This window comes from Scomber scombrus, chromosome 7, assembly GCF_963691925.1.
Source record: "Scomber scombrus chromosome 7, fScoSco1.1, whole genome shotgun sequence".
In the NCBI taxonomy this organism is placed as follows: domain Eukaryota; kingdom Metazoa; phylum Chordata; class Actinopteri; order Scombriformes; family Scombridae; genus Scomber; species Scomber scombrus.
In genome coordinates this window covers 19225178-19244803 of record NC_084976.1, presented here as the reverse complement: position 1 = coordinate 19244803, position 19626 = coordinate 19225178, and the positions used below count along the sequence as shown (strand labels likewise).

General features: G+C 41.5%; 2 protein-coding genes across 3 annotated transcripts in view; both read right to left on the bottom strand.

The window, feature by feature from the left end:
- Positions 1-19626, bottom strand: part of foxj2 (forkhead box J2) — a 321604-nt gene that overhangs the window by 95588 nt on the left and 206390 nt on the right. The gene's annotated exons all lie outside the window — the stretch shown is intronic.
- cacng7b (calcium channel, voltage-dependent, gamma subunit 7b) lies at positions 7260-13507 on the bottom strand. Of its 2 annotated transcripts, XM_062421857.1 has the most exons (6): positions 13312-13507; positions 12807-12893; positions 11573-11713; positions 8407-8552; positions 7496-7712; positions 7260-7327 (listed from the first exon to the last, which is right to left on the bottom strand). In XM_062421857.1, the coding sequence occupies exons 1-6, from the start codon at positions 13505-13507 to the stop codon at positions 7260-7262; spliced, it is 855 nt and encodes a 284-aa protein (XP_062277841.1). The 2 variants fall into 2 exon arrangements, with proteins under 2 accessions (XP_062277841.1, XP_062277840.1); XM_062421856.1 differs by having other exon boundaries at positions 7260-7712.

The following is a 19626-nucleotide window of genomic DNA, read 5'->3' as shown; positions in this document are numbered from 1 at the left end:
AGCAATAAAAAAAATTACACTCTTCTGTTTTATTGTTAGGAGAATGTTTGATTTATAGCTGCCCATAAATTAATCTTATGGGCCCTTTAAAGTGCAAGAATTTGCAACTTTAAAATTATAGTATCATTAAAAGCCATAATCCTGCATTTATTGTTCAGATCAAATGTTTTATGTAAACTCCACATGTTGTATAATGCATCTTCTGAGTCCTACAGAATGACAATTATGCAATTCACGTTCTTATCTCCTATTACAGTCAAACGTTAGCTCACAATCGCTGCCCACATTCTGACACCAGCACTTTACTGATGGAGATTAATTAAATATTCAAAAGTTTAACTTAATCCCTGTGTCACTGCACACATCGAGTGAGAGCCACACATTTTTAAAAATGTTCCCCAAAGTGGAGAGAGGCAGCACCTAAATGCACAGCTCAGTTCAGCAGGTAAAAGCTTTCTAGTCACTAAAACCGCAAGTGACCAGTGACTGCTTCAGCCGCTTATTTCACATCAGATCATCATTAAAAATAAACATAAAAATAAACAAACAAACAAAATCAGAGTTGTACCTGATACAGCTGCAGCTCCAGTGATGACAGGTGTAGCTCACTACCTTGTTTTTGACTCCTGAGTGCTGCAGTGCACACTCCAGCTCAGACATTTTCACTCCACCTTTAGCCCAGATGTGATCTGAACTGTGATGGAAAATGAATGATTGATAAGGCGCCAGATGTTTGATGCCCTTTACCTCCTGGATCTAATCTGTCGGAGCACACAGAGCGTAGGTTGGCCAGTGAGAGGAGACAGTGGGTTGAGAAGAAAACGAATCTTAAACCGCATCAGATCAACATCATGTGGCCCAGGTCCAACATGATGCTAAGATGTTGACCCTGCACTGAGAGCTGCAGAAGCTTGTGCAGACCAGTGATTAGATACATACAGAGCTCAGAGCTACGGGGCTCAGAGCGTGCAAAGCTCGAGTATAGTGATGCGGACTGCGGTGCATTCATTAATATAGTAGCTACTCATATCATAGTGCCTGCATAGGCTGCACGGTGGAAAATGGACGCCTAGCATCAAGCGGCTGGTACAAACTCAGTGGACTGGGACACAAATCACACATCAAGACACACATACAGAAACAACTCTTGATGATCTGATAAGTAGCCGTACATTTCAGCACAAACAGCAGATATATTTGCCCCAACACATGCGGTGCGGCTGCAGAGAGCATCAAACGAGCTATTATAAGGGGTTTCATTTGCATAATAGACGTTGCCGTCGCTAATTATAGGCCCTCACAAAAAAGGTAGGACAATTATAATTCAGCATTTATTCTGCGAGGTGATACAAGAATGAGAATTATTATTACCAATGTTATTTTTTTCTCTCTACACTGTCAGTAGTGGGCTAAGTTACAGGCAACGTGAGACAAATCAATGTGGCGTGTAAATTACACCGGATGAACTGTGATCCATTAGGCTGCAAAGTGAAAACAACAGTGACACGGTTAATGATATTAATTTCATTAAAGAAACGCTTGTAGAGGTCTTACCTGCAGGCTTTTTTTTTCTTATTTCAGAGATTTCGCGGCGCGTCGCACTCTCCCAAAGAGAAGGAGATGGAGGGGAAAAAGAAGAGGGGGTGGACGGTGGATGGGCTAAATAACGGGTCTATCGAGGCAAATAAATAAATATATAAATAAATATATAAATAAATAAATAGAAGAGGGGGGTGATGAGAAAATAAGAAGCACGCGAGGGACTGGACTCTCAATTCCTGATTAGATTTAAAGCAGCCAGTGATGGAAAAAAGGGTCGAACATGCATTTTTTAAAAAAAGGCTAATACAAAACACGTCACTGAACGCGGATTTGTCTACAGTGGATGTGGCCGCTGCTTGTGTGTGTACTCGGGGAGAATGCGTTTCTCTCCCCCCACCACCACCACCTCCTCCTCCTCCTCCTCCTCCCCTCCGGTTGGACGAGCGCTCGCCTGCCTGTCTGCTCCTCTGTTTCTCCCACACTGAGCCCGACGCAAGCAACTTGTCGCATCCCACCCAAAAACTCCTTAATGATGTGAGTGATGACGGATAATGTCAGAATCGACACGAGATGTAATCTACAAGATCACGGTGAAGGTTTAACCCCCTCTCCTTCCCCACCTCCACACCCCTCCCCTCCCATATTGAGGGAATTGGTCTGGGTGTGCTTATTGGAGCGTGCGCCGCACGCAGGGGTGTGTGTTTAAGTAGCCTATTAGCCATGACATGACCAGGTTATGTATGTGTGTTATTGATGTCGATTTTGTGTGTGTGTGTGTGTGTGTGTGTGTGTGTGTGTGTGTGTGTGTGTGTGTGTGTGTGTGTGTGTCTGTGTTGGTGTTGTTGCTGGAGAGCGACTCTATGGAGCGCCAGTGGGACACTCTTCCTCTGTGGTAATGATGATGATGATGATGAGGGCCGCGCTGGTAGTTCTGGGAAATGCAGCAGCCCTGCAGAGAGAGAGAGAGAGAGAGAGAGAGAGAGAGAGAGAGAGAGAGAGAGAGAGAGAGAGAGAGAGAGAGAGAGAGAGAGAGAGAGAGATGTTAAATCATCAGATATCTACAGGTCAATATCACTGTATTAATATATGCAGACATTCAGCAGAAGCTTCCTGATAAATGGGATAACTGACCATCCTATCATTGTCATGATTATTTAGTCAAATGACTCTACTGATGAGAAATCTTCCTTTTTATGACATAAATTATGTCATCCACTGATCTATACAACTGCAGCCACACATACGTACATGGACACAGTAGTTAGGATGCTGCACAAAAGTGAGCGGACAATGACCTTCAATAGCTTTAAAATGGCTTTGCTGCCCAGTTCACCTCTCTCTCTCTCTCTCTCTCTCTCTCTCTCTCTCTCTCTCTCTCACACACACACACACACACACACACACACACACACACACACACACACACACACACACACACACACACACACACACACACACACACACACACACACGCGTACACACAAACACATACACAGAAAAGGGAGAGGGAGAGGGCTAATACAGAGTGACAGGTCTTTCATGCAGTAATGGTGATGGTGAAAAGAGAGATCCACTCAACCCACACACACACACATACACACACACATACATATATATAGACAAACAAAAGAAGGAGACAGAAGCAAATACACACGCGCGCGCTCGCACACACACACACACACAGTGAAAAGTACATTATTACAGAAAAGTGGACACACAACTACCACAAATCACAATTTAATCTCAGTTGTTTACACCGGCAGTCAGGCTTCATTCATCAGGAGAGATGCTTGCACACAGAAAAGTCTCGTTCCTGGAAGTCAGACAGCAGAGTGCTTGCGCTTTTTAGTTTTATTGACTGGTGGATGTTTGATGTTTGACTTCCTAATGTAACAGCCCTCTCTCTCTCTCTCTCTCTCTCTCTCTCTGTCTCTCTCTCTCGCTCTCTCCCACTGACACACGCACAAATTGTAGTTGCATTCATATTCTCGTTTATTTCTGGATTGAACTTCAGATCATTTTGTGATTGATTGTGAGTCTGCAAATGTTTAATTTCAGATTTCATTTCTATTTTAGTTTTGTCCTTGTTAGTCAGAAACCACACACTGTTGCTCTTTTTGTATTATTAGTTGACCCACACAGCTCCCTCCCTTATTGTACTCTCTTTGTGACCTTGACCAGAAACTGGTAGGCTACTTTTTTCTACTGTGTAAAACTTTAAGAGTTATTTAACTCAGACAGAGAAAGGGTTTAATTTAATTGAAGGAATTTTCACTTCACTTTTCCCGAAGACGCTTGAAATGATGATTTATTCTAACATTTTATGGCAGTGCTTTAGTCGCAGGCTGGTTATGAAGAACTTTTGCTAACCTTCACGCATATGCAAACACATATTCCACCAAAAGCAGGAACGCACAAGCGGATACACACACAACACTCTGATCAATTGTTGCCCTGAGGCTGTGGTGGCTTGCCGTGACTGAGGAGGGAGCCTGGTTAACACCCAGTGGTTCACTGCAGTGCAGTGTGCTTTCACTTACTATAGTTCCCACCATCACAGAGATCAGACAGAGCAGCACTCTTTATATATCATATTAATTTCAGTGCAGGCTGGACTCTATCTTTACAGTTCATATCAGAGATATGATTTAATTTAAAATATAATATTGACAATATTTAAAAACACATACCACTAAAGTACAACAGTTAGAGATTCAGAAGCAGATAATGAGAGGGGACACAGGGTGAAATGAAGCCATGTTCAAAGTTTTATTTATGTTTATCAGAGGAAAGTGAGTGACAAAACAGTGATCTTATCACAATTGCTATTCAATTATGTAACTCAGGATTATACAGCATCAGTTCCATAGAAGCATCGAAAAGCATTTGTTTTACCCTTTTTTTTTCTTTGCAAACATGGTCATGTGCAAGAAGACCAGGCTTTATGCAGAAGCAAGCGCAGCTACTCCCTTTTATGTAATCATGTAGAGGCAAAGAAAAAGGCTGGGGGTAGAGAGGGAAAACAAAGAGGTACAGAGACGAAAAAAGGAAAGCACTGCCGCAGTTTAAGAGGCACTGGATGATTATTGACTGGCTTCAGAAATTAAAAAGGGAGATGGATCATGTAAAGGAAGAAACAGAAAGAATACATCCTGCTGTCACAAAGCCTGCTGTCATGATCAGGTCGGCAGTACATTAAAGGTTAAAGAGGTGGACTTTTGACCATAAGGTTTAGCCACAATCTAGAAAGAAGTAAATACTTGGATCTTTTTCAACAGCTACTACAGAGGTGTCCTTGAGCAAGGCACTTAACCCCCAAACTGTAAAAGCAGTCATCAACAGTGGAAGGCTGCAGTTACACAGGGCTTCTCCTTTTTAATCTAAATGTGTGCCACTGTATGATTAAAAATCAGGGCAACATTGAAAAAACGCATTTATGCTTCACAAAAAAACCCCAACAAAAACCTGAAGAAAGGCGAAAATATGGTGATTACTCAATGATCTCTTTATACGCTCCCCTGTACTGTAAATCTTTATTTCCATCCCACACATCTTCTGTAGGACATCAGTGTGTTTCCCTCTCTCCAGCATCACAATGATAATGAAAACCAGCAATATACAATGACTCATTACAGAGACATGTCATAACGACATATCCATATGCATGATGTGCCTTAAAAGTAACTGCTCTAAATTAAAATACTTCTGTTTTTGATGTGCAGGTCCTTGAGAAGGGTTAAAACTTCGGTTTACTGTTCTGCATCTTTGAGATATTGTGAAGTGTTTAAGAGCAACTTGATCAGAGCAATAAGCTTCGGGAGCATCAGAAAATGTTCCTAACATGCTACAAATGCCCAAACCCAATGTAACTGTATCCTCTATATTTGTGTTTGCATTAACACAATGTCAAATTAGGATAAAACATCTTACATTGTTATATAATACACACTGAAGGAAAAACTGACCCAAGGAGATGTACAGAACATTTATAGGCAGAACCTCCAATACCTGCAGCAACATGTGATTCAATCAAGAGAAAATTAATCAGCAACTATTATGATAATCAGTTAGATGTTTTATTGGCTTACAACTTCACAAAAGTGAAGATTTAATGCTTTTCTTTTCAAATATGGCAGTAAGTGGTGGACATTTGAATGTGAATGTGTCACATTTTTTGCTTTTTTCTTACTTATAGAAAAAGGATTAATTGAAAAAGGCATTAGTTTTAGCCCTAAACATGTTGCATTTTCAATGCAAAAATGCTCAGATACACTGGAAACACATAGCAATAATGCAGTGTTGCAAACGGCTGCCAAATATGTTTGAATAAAACTGTGATGTCTATTGTGTGTATGTAATATCAAAGACAGAGGACCTGCATGTCACAGACAGTAGTATTGTTCTTCGAGTAATAAGTGCAAATGTAACTAATACTTTCATCCAGATATATAAAAAGCTAATATGCTTTAAAAATGATTCTAACTTGTCTTTAAAGCATATATCTTGATCATTTTTTAAATTGTGTTCAGCATTCTGACCGTCCTCAAGTCCAACTCATCTGTGCTGCAACATCAACTGACACACAGTGCAGGTCAGTGACGAAGGAAGTGTGCATGAAAAGGTAGTGAAGTGGGCCCAAAGCGGGTCCAGGTCAGTGCAGAAAGTGTCCAGTAGAGGGCATCATAACCCCGTATCAGTATCCGGATGGTTCCTCCTTCAAACCAGCATGCACTACTTCCAGAGGGTATGTTGTTGGTTGTGGTGTGCCAGTTTCAGAGTCTTCATACACAAGCAAGAATGAGTCAGACCTTTTCTTGATGTGACTTGGTCAGATTGGGCCAAAGCTTCATTCATAATTTACAACAGCTATAGAGAAGTCCTCATGTGGCATTTTATCTACAAGAAGTTAGAAATTTGTATCTTAAACAAATATGTAAAACATAAAGTTGATTTCTCTTCGTGATATTTCAGAACATCATCCAACTGTGTCTGTGTTTTCTTTTTTACAAACAACATTCGCGTACATTGTTCTCATTTCAGAATTATTCTATTGTTAACTAATATGTTTTTTAATAAATATTATTATTAATACTATTTTGAATCTGGATTGATGATGTAAGAAATTCAGACAAGATTATATTTAACCACATTACCGTTTCATAAAAAGATACATTGTCCAGGTATTGGTATGAATTATGTATCTATAAAACTATGTGCGTCTTCAGTCTTTGTGATCTGTGTTTTGCATTGTACATTTCCAAGTGCATACAAATTTCCCGCAGCGCTGCGGTATCTTCGTATTATACTGCAGCCCCTCGCTCTCTCCCTGCTTCACTCTCCCTCTCCTACATCTCCCCTGTCACTCACCTAACCTCTAAAGTCTTTCTAGGAAACTCTCCCCCCCCCCCCCCTCTTTCCAACGTGAAATACCTGAATTTCTTCTTTTCTTCTTTCCTCTGCTCTTATTTCTATTTCTCGCTGTCATCACAGTTCCTGTAAAATGTTTTTTTCAGCCACCTTTGTCCTTTATTTATATTGTTCCAAATCTACATTTCTTTTATTTGGTCACCTCTCCCTCCACTACATGTAATATGATCTGTGCTCCACATCAACCTTTGATCCAAGCTGAGTATTTGCTCTCATCCACACCTAAATGTACAGCATTTGTGATGATGGGGAGTCACTGTCTCTCCTTCCCTCCCCAGTGCTCCCTCTCTCTAACAGGGGGAGGCGCTCATGTGCATGTGTGTGTGATAGTGAGGGGGTGGCACAGGTGATGGAGGCATGGCCATGGGAAGGGCCTGGCCTTGGGGATGTGAGGAGTGCGACCTGGGCAGGGTGTGCGTAGACGGGTATCCAGCAGACTGTGGCGGCATTTGGTAGCTCCCTGCAGAAGAAGAACCAGAGGGCGGGCTGCCCTGGCCTGAGTGAAGGTTGCTTTTGGTTGGCGCCGGTGGCGTTTGATTGAGCTGGATGGAGATGTCGCTGGAGGCCTCGGAGGTGCTGCGCCCTCGCTTTGGTGGGGGCCAGGAGGACTCTGGGTGGAGATACTGGCCGCTGTAGTCGCTGCTCTCTGACAGGCGGGGGCGGTAGAGTGCAGGGTGGGGGCGATACATTTCTTCCTCCGCGTAGCGCTTCATAAAAAGATAGACTGACATCACTCCGGCCCCCTGAGACAGTGAGTGAGAAGAGGAGAAGAAGATGGGGAGATAAGATGCCATAGGGAGAGAGGGATTTAGTTACATAAATAAATTGAGTCATGAGAAAAAATTACACTTCAAAGGAATAGTAGCAAGCGATGGCCGAGGAAATTAGATTAAAAGTGACTGATAGGAAGAAGTGCAAAAAGGAACAAGTTAAAGGTTTGTGCCTTTGATCGATAAGGATTGATAAAGATGAGGATGTACTGTGTGCTTTATGTTGTTGTAAACTGATACAACGAAGATTTAGAGGGAAAGAAAATCAAAAAGACGATGGTGAGAAAAGAGGGGAGGAGGAGGAGGAGGAGGAGGAGGAGGAGGAGGTGAGTCCACACTGAACTGTCCACTGCACCACATTAAGAGCAGTGCTGCTGATGATGGGAAAGAAGCAGAAGGAGAGGGGGGTGGGGAGATGAGCAGAAGAGTCACATGAAACTGCACCATGCATGGATGCACACATGAACTCACACACGCAAGCCCTGCAGTCCTGCGCATAGCCATTGATACTTCACATTGTCACCAGAATACTAATTGTCCTGCCTGCTTGCACATTCAGGAAACATCACTCGTACATAAAAAATTAAAATATATTCAGTCCGTGTAGCGTATGTATGCAAACAGACTTTTCTTTTACCGCTCAGTTACACACAGTGTCCGGACTGACCTCTTTGAGCAAGAAGGAAGAGGCAGCGAAGGCGAAGGACCAGCCATAGTAGTAGTTGAAGAACTGTTCGGGCTCTCTGGGCCGGTTCATCACCTCATCATTAATACTGGAGATGTAGAGCACCAGGCCGACCACCAGACTGAGGCCTGCACACAGCACATTAACAATGACAGAGCCAGAGAGATAAAGAGAGTTAGATGCACGGACAAGAGAGAGCAAGGAGGTCATTATATAACAATCCAGACAGCTGCACCAAATATTGAGAGGGTTTAAGAAGCAAGACCAAGAGTGAGGGAGAGATGGGATATAAAGTGACCATAACAACCAATTAGCTTCCAAAATGCTAACATTAATAAAGAGATTGAAGAGAGACCAAAGAAAGAGAGAGAGAGTCTGTGTGAATCATGATGACAGACAGGAAGATTCATTAAGAATGATTAAAGGATAAATAAAGATGAGTGATGTCAAGAAAGATTATACTTCATTTTTACCAGAAGCAAAACAAAACTGATGATTCATGGAGGGGGAAAAAAGTAGAAGTAGTGTTATTTCACGGTAGCCTTGTTTTAGAAAAGATATGTTTTTTTGGACATGGAAGAGAAATGGATGACCTTCTGATTCATATTTTTGGCGTATTCTTTTTCTCATGTTGGGCACTTTCAAGCCCCTAAGCTTCCTTATTCCCCTACACAAATTAATTCAAACTAAAGTAGACTATTTTCACTCTTTTATTCATCCCAAGAGCAAAGCAGTTAATTTAAATAACATTTTAATTGTCATATTGTAATTAAGCTGAAACAATTAGCCGATAAATCAATTGATCGTATGCCAAAAATGCCAAATTTTCCACAGTTTCAGCTTCGTCATTGTGAGGATTTGCTGCTATTCTTTATCTTATGTGATAGTAAATTGATTAACTTCGGGTTTAGGACTCAACAAACAATCACCTGGAATATATGAACGTGTGGTGGGCTGTATTTGCTATTTTATGATATTTTACATACTAGACTACACCAGAATAATCATTAGTTGCAGTCCTATTTTAATATTGTCTGAACTTGAAAAAATGCAAATGTTTACAAAAACAATGGTGTGTTAAAGTCAGCACTCAGTATAATCATTGTATGGTAAACAAGACTTGGCTTTCAAAACTGAAAGACCTAGAAAACATCACATACAACATTAATACCCCACTTCAAGGAACATTCCCATGCTCTCTCTTTCCTGTCTTAGAAAATGTTAAATGCATGAGGTACAACATATGGCATATGGCAACATCGAAGAATCAATATTCGAAGAAAGCTGCATGCTGTAAGCAGCAAATAGGAATATTTTTAGCTTTCACTGCAATATTCAAATGCACCACAGAGCTGTCAAGCTGTTCTGCCCTTTACATAAACGGCTGGTTTAAGAGGTTGTATTGTCAATTTAAAATTGAAAAGCAGGGAAAATGCAGAAACCATGCTGCTGTCAATCCTGCAATGACAGTACATCTTTATCTAAATAAGTAACACCAGAAAAGAAGGGAACACATGGGCATACATACATATATGAAGTAAAAGACAAGAAAGTGTGTTGTGCATGCATGTGTGTGGGACAAAAGAAAGAAAAAAATGGAGATAAATTCTGCAAGCAGACATACACAATATGTGTGTGATGTGTATGTGTGTATATGAGAAACAAAAGTCATAGAAAGAGGAAAAGAGAACAACATCAGCCTCTAACCAAGCTTGAACAGGTGTGGCTACATGCAGTTTTTTTCTTCCCTGCGCTGAATTCTGTAATATTAACTAGAACATGGTGTCACTGCACCAAGCCTGCCGACCCAAACTACAATATTTACAAGACCATCTTGTCAGTGATGCTAGCAGAATAATATCACTCTGTAGTCCACACACACCACAGCCTCGGTGACTCTGCAAGAATACACTCTTAATGAAGGCATGAGTAGGAAATGAGAAGAAAGCAAGGGACTGAGAGGGGGTTAGAAATGGAAACAACGAAGAAAACTGAGAGGCTGGATGGACAAGAGAGGGGAGGGAGGAAGGAGAGGAGGAGGGGGAGTAAGCAGGGAAGGCAGGAGGAAGAGGGAGGCTTAGTGCAGTAAAGTATCTAAACCCTGGAAAGCAATTTGATACACTTGCCCCTTATTATCACCCTTTTATCAAAATACCCCATACAGTAAAACACTGTGACACTTCCAGCACAGGCTATAAACATTACATAACCCCACTTACATAACACCTAATATTCTGCTACTCCCTTTATCAGTGAGTCCTCGCCATAGCAAGCCTGAGCTGCTGTGGCAGAATGTTGTTTGATGCTCCTCTGAGCACTGCAGTGCTGCTTCCTTCTCAAATATGTCAAGTGAAACAGCCCTCAGAGAAAATGAGCTCCAATTTGGCACCTGACAGTCTTCATGCACCGAGTACCAGAAATGGGAACATTACAGCCACCTGCTGTTCAAGGAGGTTAACTACACTAATGCAGACAAATTGTTAGAAATAATCTCATAATGATACTGTCGGAGGACTTGGTGATATGGACAAAATCAAATATCACAACATTTTTGATGAAATACCTCAATATCAAATATTGTGGGGATGGCTATTGATGCTTTCACAATGAGATTTTTAATGATTTTTGAACAGCTAGAACCATCTGATAAGTTTAGAAATGTACATTATTGCAATGCAGCCTTTAAAAATAGGAAAAGACAACATTTATGACATATCACAATTCAGATATCCAAACTCTAAGACAATACCCAGTCTCATATCACAATATCAATATAATGTAGACATACTGACCAGCTCATGACCAGGCATGTACTGTATTTCCACAGTTTTTCATAGTCTCTTGTCATCGTCACAACTTAATGTTTTTGTCATGATATTTCATAAAAGAGAGGGAAAGTCCGATCTCAACAATGAACTAAGTAAGGTAATGTAAAGTCAAAATGACAAAGGAGCTCACCCTGCGGGGGTCTTGAAAACTAATCTAGTCACCTTTTCTGATGACAGCCTACACACCTGCCTGCATCATACACTAAAAATAGAGCAGTGATGGAGTGTCTCCACGTGTGACACAGGACACACCAGGCTGCGGTAATCAATCACAGAGTGGAGGAAATAGTGACAGCGGGACATGAGTAATGTGGCCCCACCTGAGAGGATGAAGAAGATGCCAGAGACAAAGGCCAGGATGGTGCGCTGAGGCCGGATGTGTCCGATGTTACTGATGACGAAAGCCGTGAAGACGAAGAGCAGTGACACCATCGGGAAGGGCGTGGCTGTACGCACCATCTCTGCAGGAGGAGAGGTCATAGTGTTAAACAAAGCTGATGGGATGTGGGACAGGTGAATGTTAATAGTTCTGGGTATTAAGATTATTAAATGTGTAATATTAAGTATTCCAGTTAGTGCTACTTCTGTCTCTATAACAGAGAGATGGGAAACAGTTTTTGTTTCTTATAATAATATGTTTTTGTATGACCAAACCTTAACAGGATTTACTGTAACTCTGGAGAAAAAAGAGTCACAATGTAAAAAGTTACCGAGAGGGTACAATAAAACAGTTGAACACCTGCTAGATTAAAGCACAAACAAACTGTTTGTTTACCATTTGAAAGGCTATGATTGATTGAAAATGATTATTCATTATGAACTTGAAAATGATTTCTCTTTTTTTCATATAATCTCATTTTTAAATACTGATTGGGAAATTTTATGTTGAAAAGGTTTTCCAAAATTGATGTTTTGGAATTAAATATTTTATACAAAAATAAATCTCCATTAGTAAAGGAATTTCTGGATTAAAAAAAAATGCTTTTAAAATTTTGATTTAACATTTATTGAAACGGGCAAATACATTTAAAATATGTGTTTTTAAGGATGAACCAGCTTTTCCAAATCACTTTAATGTTGTTCATCTGGTTACTGTTGGACAACAAGTGATATTATGTGGGGCTGCAACTAACAATTATTTTCTTATTTTGATTAATCTGTTGATTATTTTCTCAATTAATCTATAAAACATCAGAAAATGATGTCCATGAATAAAAATGCCCAGAATCCAAAGTGATGTCTTTGAACGTCTTGCTTTATAGACCAACAGTCTAATAGTCCAAAATCAAAAGATATTCAGTTTATTCAGTTTACAGTGGTATAAAACTGAGAATTTGAGAATTTGTGCTACTTTTTCCTTAAAAATTATAATTTTCAGTTATCCACATAGCTGCAAATGAATTTTCTGTTGATTAATTAATCAACTAATCTTTGCAGCTCTAATATCGTGTTCAGACTTCAGTACCCACAATCCATCAGCAGGGGGACTCTGCATTACTGCAGTCTTTCACAGATGATGCGTAATGTCACTGGGCTGTTACATGTTTTACTCACTGAGGATGTTTGCAGTGTTTTCAGTGGTGATCTCTATATCGGGTTCGGTGAAATACTCCGACGCAACACATCTCCCGTTTTCTGAACCTGAGAGGAAATGCATGAAATGGAAAATGTTGAGAGTTTGCTTTTAGGATCAAAGTTAGTGATGCATGAAGAAACAAACACAACCAAAAAAAAAAAAAAGAAAAATCATCTGGGTATCTGCGATCCCACTCGCAGGTAATGTTCATGTTTTGTGACAGCTATGATTCTGGAGGCTACACGCTTGCTATCTTTCTTTTCTCCCCTTTGTGATCTCTCACTCTGCTGGTCTGTTCTCTCTCTTTCTGTGTGTTTGTCACTGATAATGTGTACATATGCACAGACACGTCTCAACACTGTTTGGATGTGTGTGTGTGTGTGTGTGTGTGTGTGTGTGTGTGTGTGTTTCCATATGTGTGCGTCTTCTGAAGTCATCCTAACTTGTAAAAATGTGTTGTTGTACAGTTGGGTATCTTCCTACCAGCCACGAAGCAAACTCTCCAGAGGCCTGAATGCAGGGCCATCTTCACCTCCATGCTCTGGTTCTGCTGTAAGATGATGCCCTCCACCATGATCAGCCAGTAGTCTGTGGACACGGCCACCCCCACCAGCAGCAGACCACAGGCTCCAAACACTGTGGACAGGATAGTCAACGCACGGCTGCTGCACGAACTCATCTGGAGGGCAGAGCAAGGTGGGGAAGGGTGTTGGAGCAGACGAGGCATTGCATATCAAAACTGAGACAAAAATGTAGGTACATTTGGAAGGGTCATGGAGGGGAGGTCATTAAGGATCGGGAAACACTGAGACCGACATACAGAGCCACACACGTGCAAACAGCTGCGGGCTACCTTCCTGTCTCGCCTTGTTATCGCTCAAGATGGGTTAGTGACACATCTGCTCACAACCAATCCTGTTAAAGGTCAGCGCAACAGATGATGACTTCACAGTAAACCAGTGAAGTTTAGGCAAGGACTTAAAAAAACTGAGAGATAGATAATAACACACAGAGATCAGGACAGGGGGAGAGGTCCTGTGTGACTCACACACAGTCTTTCTGTGCCTTAGTTCCAGTTGACTGGGAAAGACTTCACTGCAAATCCTTTCAGCATGCTGTCTGTATGCATTTGTGAGTCCTCCTGCACGTGCACGTTTGTGTGTGCATGAATGTGTAGTCTTTGCTTAATTTGGACCACTATTCTGTATCAACAGCTTGAGTAGTAATGGAGAGTGAATGCATAGGGGACACACAGAGCATGTTAACTGTAATCACCCTCACTGAGTTGAGCTTTATGGTACATGATGTGTTGCACTGGGAGGATCATTACTGTCATTTTTAGCTCATATCTTCCATTGTGAGAAATTTGTTTCACTTGCTTTGATTATTGTCAGATGTGTTTGTATCTGTGTGTTATGCAGTCTAATCTTTATAACTAGTGGTTTCTTCTCCCTTTCATGCTGTTCATTTACAGAAATTTCGCTCACAAAAACTACCATTTGTTTTATTACTTTTGCTTATTCTCCAGATTTATACACATGGTGGTCATTTAATTAGGCACTGCTATTGTAACTGTAGGAGCTTTAATTCTTTCAGGAGGAGTTTTTGCCCATTGTGACTTGGTAGTATCTCTCAGTGGCTGTACATTTTTCATTGGTGCATGCATGCTTTGAATTTCACATTGTATCTTACAGACAGTGCAGGCCACTCAAGAACTTAAAGTACACTAAAGTCACTTCAGATGAAATACGACACACAGCGCATTATGTCTGGAAGATTGCGGCTGTTTAACACCTGCTCTGCACTCATTCACACAAAGCTACTAGTGTCACAATTTCCACATAATTACACACACACCACGCTGTCTACAGACTGAATTGTAGACAAGCAGAAGGGAGGATTTTTAACACCAAAGTCGGACCCTTTCTGTCGCAAAATATTGCTTTTTTGTAGCAGGAAAATAGTTTTTACTTCTCAGTTTTCCAGTTTTGTTGATCATGTAACTACTGAAGCTTCACCGTCATGTTCTTACAGTGGCTGAGGGAAATCAGGCAAGATCCTCCACTGACATAACACAGCTGCTTCAAGGTTTTGAAAAGACGTGTGTTCGAACCTTCCCTCTGCAGATCACTGTTGTGCTGAGCTGTTACTTACATACTTGTGGCCCGTCTCACTGTCAGTATGAAAATCTCCACGTTGCTGCAACTGATATTTTTCTAGTTTCTTTTACCATTCTGTGTAAATCCTGACATGCCCATCATTGATCCAAAGCCACTTTATTCACACATTTTCTCCATGTAACACTTCTGCACCTTGTCTGTATGCTTTCACTAAGCCACTGTCTTTACAAGTGGGTTATTTGCATAAAAATGTTCAATAAGATAAATCATCTTTAGGCTGGCAGTAATTAATTTAACACTGACTATTTATCAGGCACTTACGAACGCTTTTAAAACAGAAAATGAATGTGAAAATACCAAATTACGACATAAGACCTCCTTTATTCTTCTTCCCATCTCTCTTTGTCTAACAAACCTTCAGGTCTTTGAAGAGTGGAGTTATAATAGATACAGTAATTCCAGTGGGGAATAAACTCTTAAAGATTAAGCGTGGCCCCATCTTATCTGGACAGCCATTGTGTGAGACGTGACCACTATGGAAGTAACTTCAATTTCTGTGTGACAGTAAGGATGAATAGAGCCTCCTTTGTGAGCAAGGCACGGGAATGATGTGTAAGAACAGAGCTAGCTGGTGCTAAAGGGTACACATCAGAGAAAGCCTCAGAGAAATGACAAGATTGGGCATGTTCGGACTGAAAGAAGGAGATGAAGTACAGAGAGACAGAGAGAGAGAGAGAGAGAGGGAGAGAGAGAGAGAGAGAGAGAGAGAGAGAGAGAGAGAGAGAGAGAGAGAGAGAGAGAGAGAGAGAGAGAGAGAGAGAGAGAGAGAGAGAGAGAGAGAGAGAAGTACTAATGGGCCAGCAGATGTAGAAGAAAACGTATGACCAACTATTACAAAAAAATTCCAAAGAGAGCAAATGGGAGATATAAAACCAGAGCGATCATAAAACAAAGTTAAGATTAACAAATCTGAGACATGGGCAGTTTTGGTGCTGCCCTGTCTTTAAATCAGATGTTGTGAACTGTATGGCAAACCCAGAAGTGGCCATCACTGCTGCTGACACTTGGAGGACTAGTGAAGGGTTAAAAGGGGTAAGGCCAGTGTGAATCAAAAACAACTCACTAAAATGACATATGACTGAAGCCACAGAGGGAGGAGATAAAAAGTAAAGATAACCAGTGAGCAGAGAGTGAGGCGGCAGCAATGAACAATCACACCTTCCAGCAGTTGGATGATGTGCCAAAGTGGTCAGGAATGAGTGTGAATCAATTGGAGTTGCAACACTGCAGAAATGAGTGGCGGTGCCTGAGTGGCTCTTCTAGACTTGTTCAGCACCACGGACAGCACCCTCATCTCTCTCATAGACTCAGTCAAACTGCAGCCGAGCTGAAGAAAACACAATATGATCCAACAGATGAAACCTCATTCTGCTGGTTTATAATAGATCAAAGATAGATTATTCATATATTGTACTCAAGTCATCCCAAAAATCCACTTAAGGGCTGTTGCAGCTTCTGGAGGAATAGCCATTGCAGATTTGGGATTGAGATTGAGCGGGGGAAAAAATTCAGTTTCTCTGTTAGATTTGTGATAACAATCCCATTTTAGAGCTCAGAGACAGGACCCTCAGCTCCCCTCACCCAGAAAGTAATGAGCCAATTGAATTGGTTAGATAGGAGCCACAGGGGGACAAAAGGTTTAATTCTCTCTAATCTGTCACAATCTACAGACTGACACCACCTCTAAGCCACTCAGGAAAGATAGACACCAGGAGAAAGAGGGCGTGATGGATAAGAGGAGAGGATATGGAGATGGTGCTGCTGAAAACATCCAAGCAGAAGTGGCAGCAGAAATAGGAGGAAACAGAGTAAGTAACTGTATTGGAGAGATTGTTAAAGGCAGGAGCAGCAGGAGTATATGGAGCAGATATAGGTGAACACAGGGAAAGACCTTGGCCCAAAAAAGAGAAGTACTATAAAGAAAAGAAGAGTACCCAACATGGACGCGCACGACGGGAATGCGCCTTACACCTGTGCCAAACTAACCAACCTTGACTGTTCAGCATCGCAAATGCAGCCCGAGAGGACGATGAAATCACTCAGTAGAAAATAATGACTTCATAACGACTAAACGAAGATATCGTGACTCAATGGGTGGGTTTGCTTATGATATCTCAAAGCATTTCTGCTGCGCAGCCCACTCCTATAAAACTCGCACCATTTTCCCCGAGTCAAGTGGACACTAGTTAGACATTTTTGCACAGTATTTCCTGTAAAGTAACTGTTTGCGAGGCGGAATCTGTATGCTGGTAGAAGGGCTGAATGAGGCAGGGATGTGCGCATAGGATTGTTTAGAAAAAAACCCTCTGCTGTCACACACACTCACACGCGGAGTTTTGGAGATGATAAACACAGACCAGGGAACATGTGAGCGACTCAGACAGAAAATCGGGATGAAATGGAGTAAAAAGAAATTCAGAGCTGCCTAACGACTTGGCATTCAAGTAACTGTGGTTTTATTGCGCGCTCTGAGATGAAGATGAGCGTTTTCCTTTACGCTAACACGACATGAGGCTATGAATGCTGTCATCATACATATACATCTGAAATGACTATAAGTCAGGTTGAAAAGGCGCCATCATCGCAGTTACTGCCTTAAAAGCACAACTGTAGTTATTTAAAGGGAATAAAATACTCACCCTGCCACGACAGTCGTGCGCACACGTCAGTAGCAGAAGAAACCTCACACCAGGGAGGCTTGGTGGATTTTGGTCTTCCTCCCTCTCCCTCTCTCTTTATCTCTCTCACCCTCTCTCTCTCTCTTCTCTGTGTGTTCCCTTAAGCCCCCTTACCCATTCTGTAAATCCCTCACTCTCTCTTCCACTCAATCTGTCCCAGGCACTGCGGTGGATCGGTTCAGCAAGCTACTTTGGCTACAAAAGAGACATAGGAGCAGGAGGGAGAAGTGTTGGGAGAGGAGTGAGAGAGAAAGGGAGAGAGAGAGACACACACACACACAGAGAGAGAGAGAGAGGAGAGAGGAGAGAGAGAGAGAGAGAGAGAGAGAGAGAGAGAGGAGAGAGAGAGAGAGAGAGAGAGAGAGAGAGAGAGAGTGTGTGTGTGTTAAAGAGAGAGGATGTCAAACTACTAATATCTCATTTTATATCCTTTTCTTATCCTTTGACCTTTTGTTTTTGTGCAGTAATTGTATAGTTCATGTTTTATCGTATATATTTGATTTTATTCTCACATTTTTAATTCATCATACTTATAATGTACTTAATTATGATCATGCCAACTAGATAAGATTTGAATTCGTGAGAAAGAGAGAGAGAAAGACAGAGAGAGAAGAGAGGAGGGGGGAGGGAGTTAACAAATATTTACTCCTGAAGTACAAACTGTCCTATAGTACATATAGTTCTGGACAGCTGTTAACCTTTCTCTCTCTCCCTCTCTTCATTTCTTTCTTCTCTTGCCATCCTTCTCCTCCTCTTCCTCTTGCCCCCTCCTCCTTTTGTCTCCTGTGGTCCATGTCCCTTGGTCTATTTTTAGACGACTGGTGGAGGGATCCTATATTTTTAGTAACGATATCAATAGTCTACAGCACACTCTGACCTGAGGGCATGAGCGAGAGAGAGAGAGAGAGAGAGAGAGAGAGAGGAGAGAGAGAGAGAGAGAGAGAGAGAGAGAGAGAGAGAGTGAGAGAGAGAGAGAGAGAGAGGAGAGAGGAGAGAGGAGGGGGTTGAGAATGAGAGGGAGATAGAGGAAGAAGAGAAAGCAGTGAGGAAGAGCGATGATATTTGTTGTCATAGTGACAGTGAGTGATGGACTGGGAGAGACGGAGGTTCGGTTACACAGAGGCAGATACTGTCAATTTGATACTACTCACTATGTTAGGTTGAATGCATATATCAGAAAAAAACACCCTTATCTGCTCCACTTTAAAAAAGTTGATTTGGGCATTAATAGAATTAATATTACTCAATTAACATAAAAGTCACACATCCTGATAATAAGTTCTGATTTATAGCATAGCAGAGAACATCAAAACTAGGATGCAATGTACACACATTGAATGAGAAACACATGTACACCAGTCAAAATTTCTAAAATTGCAATACAAGCAAAAATAAACATCCACCACACGTACCCGACACTTCACTGCCTGAACACTAGAGGTACAGAACATAATAAAACAGATCATAATGTTGATGCAAAGGCCCGAACAACGACAAGAGAAGAGAAGATACTCGTATTTACGGACAAACGGTGGGGGGTATTTCAAGATAATAGCAACAACAATAACATTTGACATTATGATTTATAGAGATTGATGTAAAACAATGCAGTAAAGCATTGTTTTACAGTGCAGCGCTGACAGACGAGACAAACAGCAGAAGAAGAGAGATGGAGGGTAGATAGAGAGGAAGAGAGTGAGTAAGAGGAGGGGAGGTAGGGAGAGAGATGGGAAGTTGATGAGATTTTAACGTGAAGGTCAACTTGTTATAACTCAGATCTCTAAGGGGATATTAGTCCCATCATGATGCTGGAGGGGCAGGGTGGGGTGAGGAGAGAGTGTGAGGCTGCTTCAGTGGAGGAGGAGGAGGAGGAGGAGGAGGAGGAGGAGGAGGAGGAGGAGGAGGAGGAGGAGGAGGAGGAGGAGGGAGTGAAAGTGAGA

Excerpts from the sequence above, each read along its gene's own strand:
- cacng7b (XM_062421856.1), bottom strand. The coding sequence starts at position 13,507 with ATGAGTTCGTGCAGCAGCCGTGCGTTGACTATCCTGTCCACAGTGTTT. Across the intron at positions 12,894-13,311 it reads GAGAGTTTGCTTCGTGGCTG|GTTCAGAAAACGGGAGATGT; the intron begins GTAGGAAGATAC and ends ATTTCCTCTCAG. Across the intron at positions 7,713-8,406 it reads CTTCCTTCTTGCTCAAAGAG|GGGGCCGGAGTGATGTCAGT; the intron begins GTCAGTCCGGAC and ends TCACTGTCTCAG.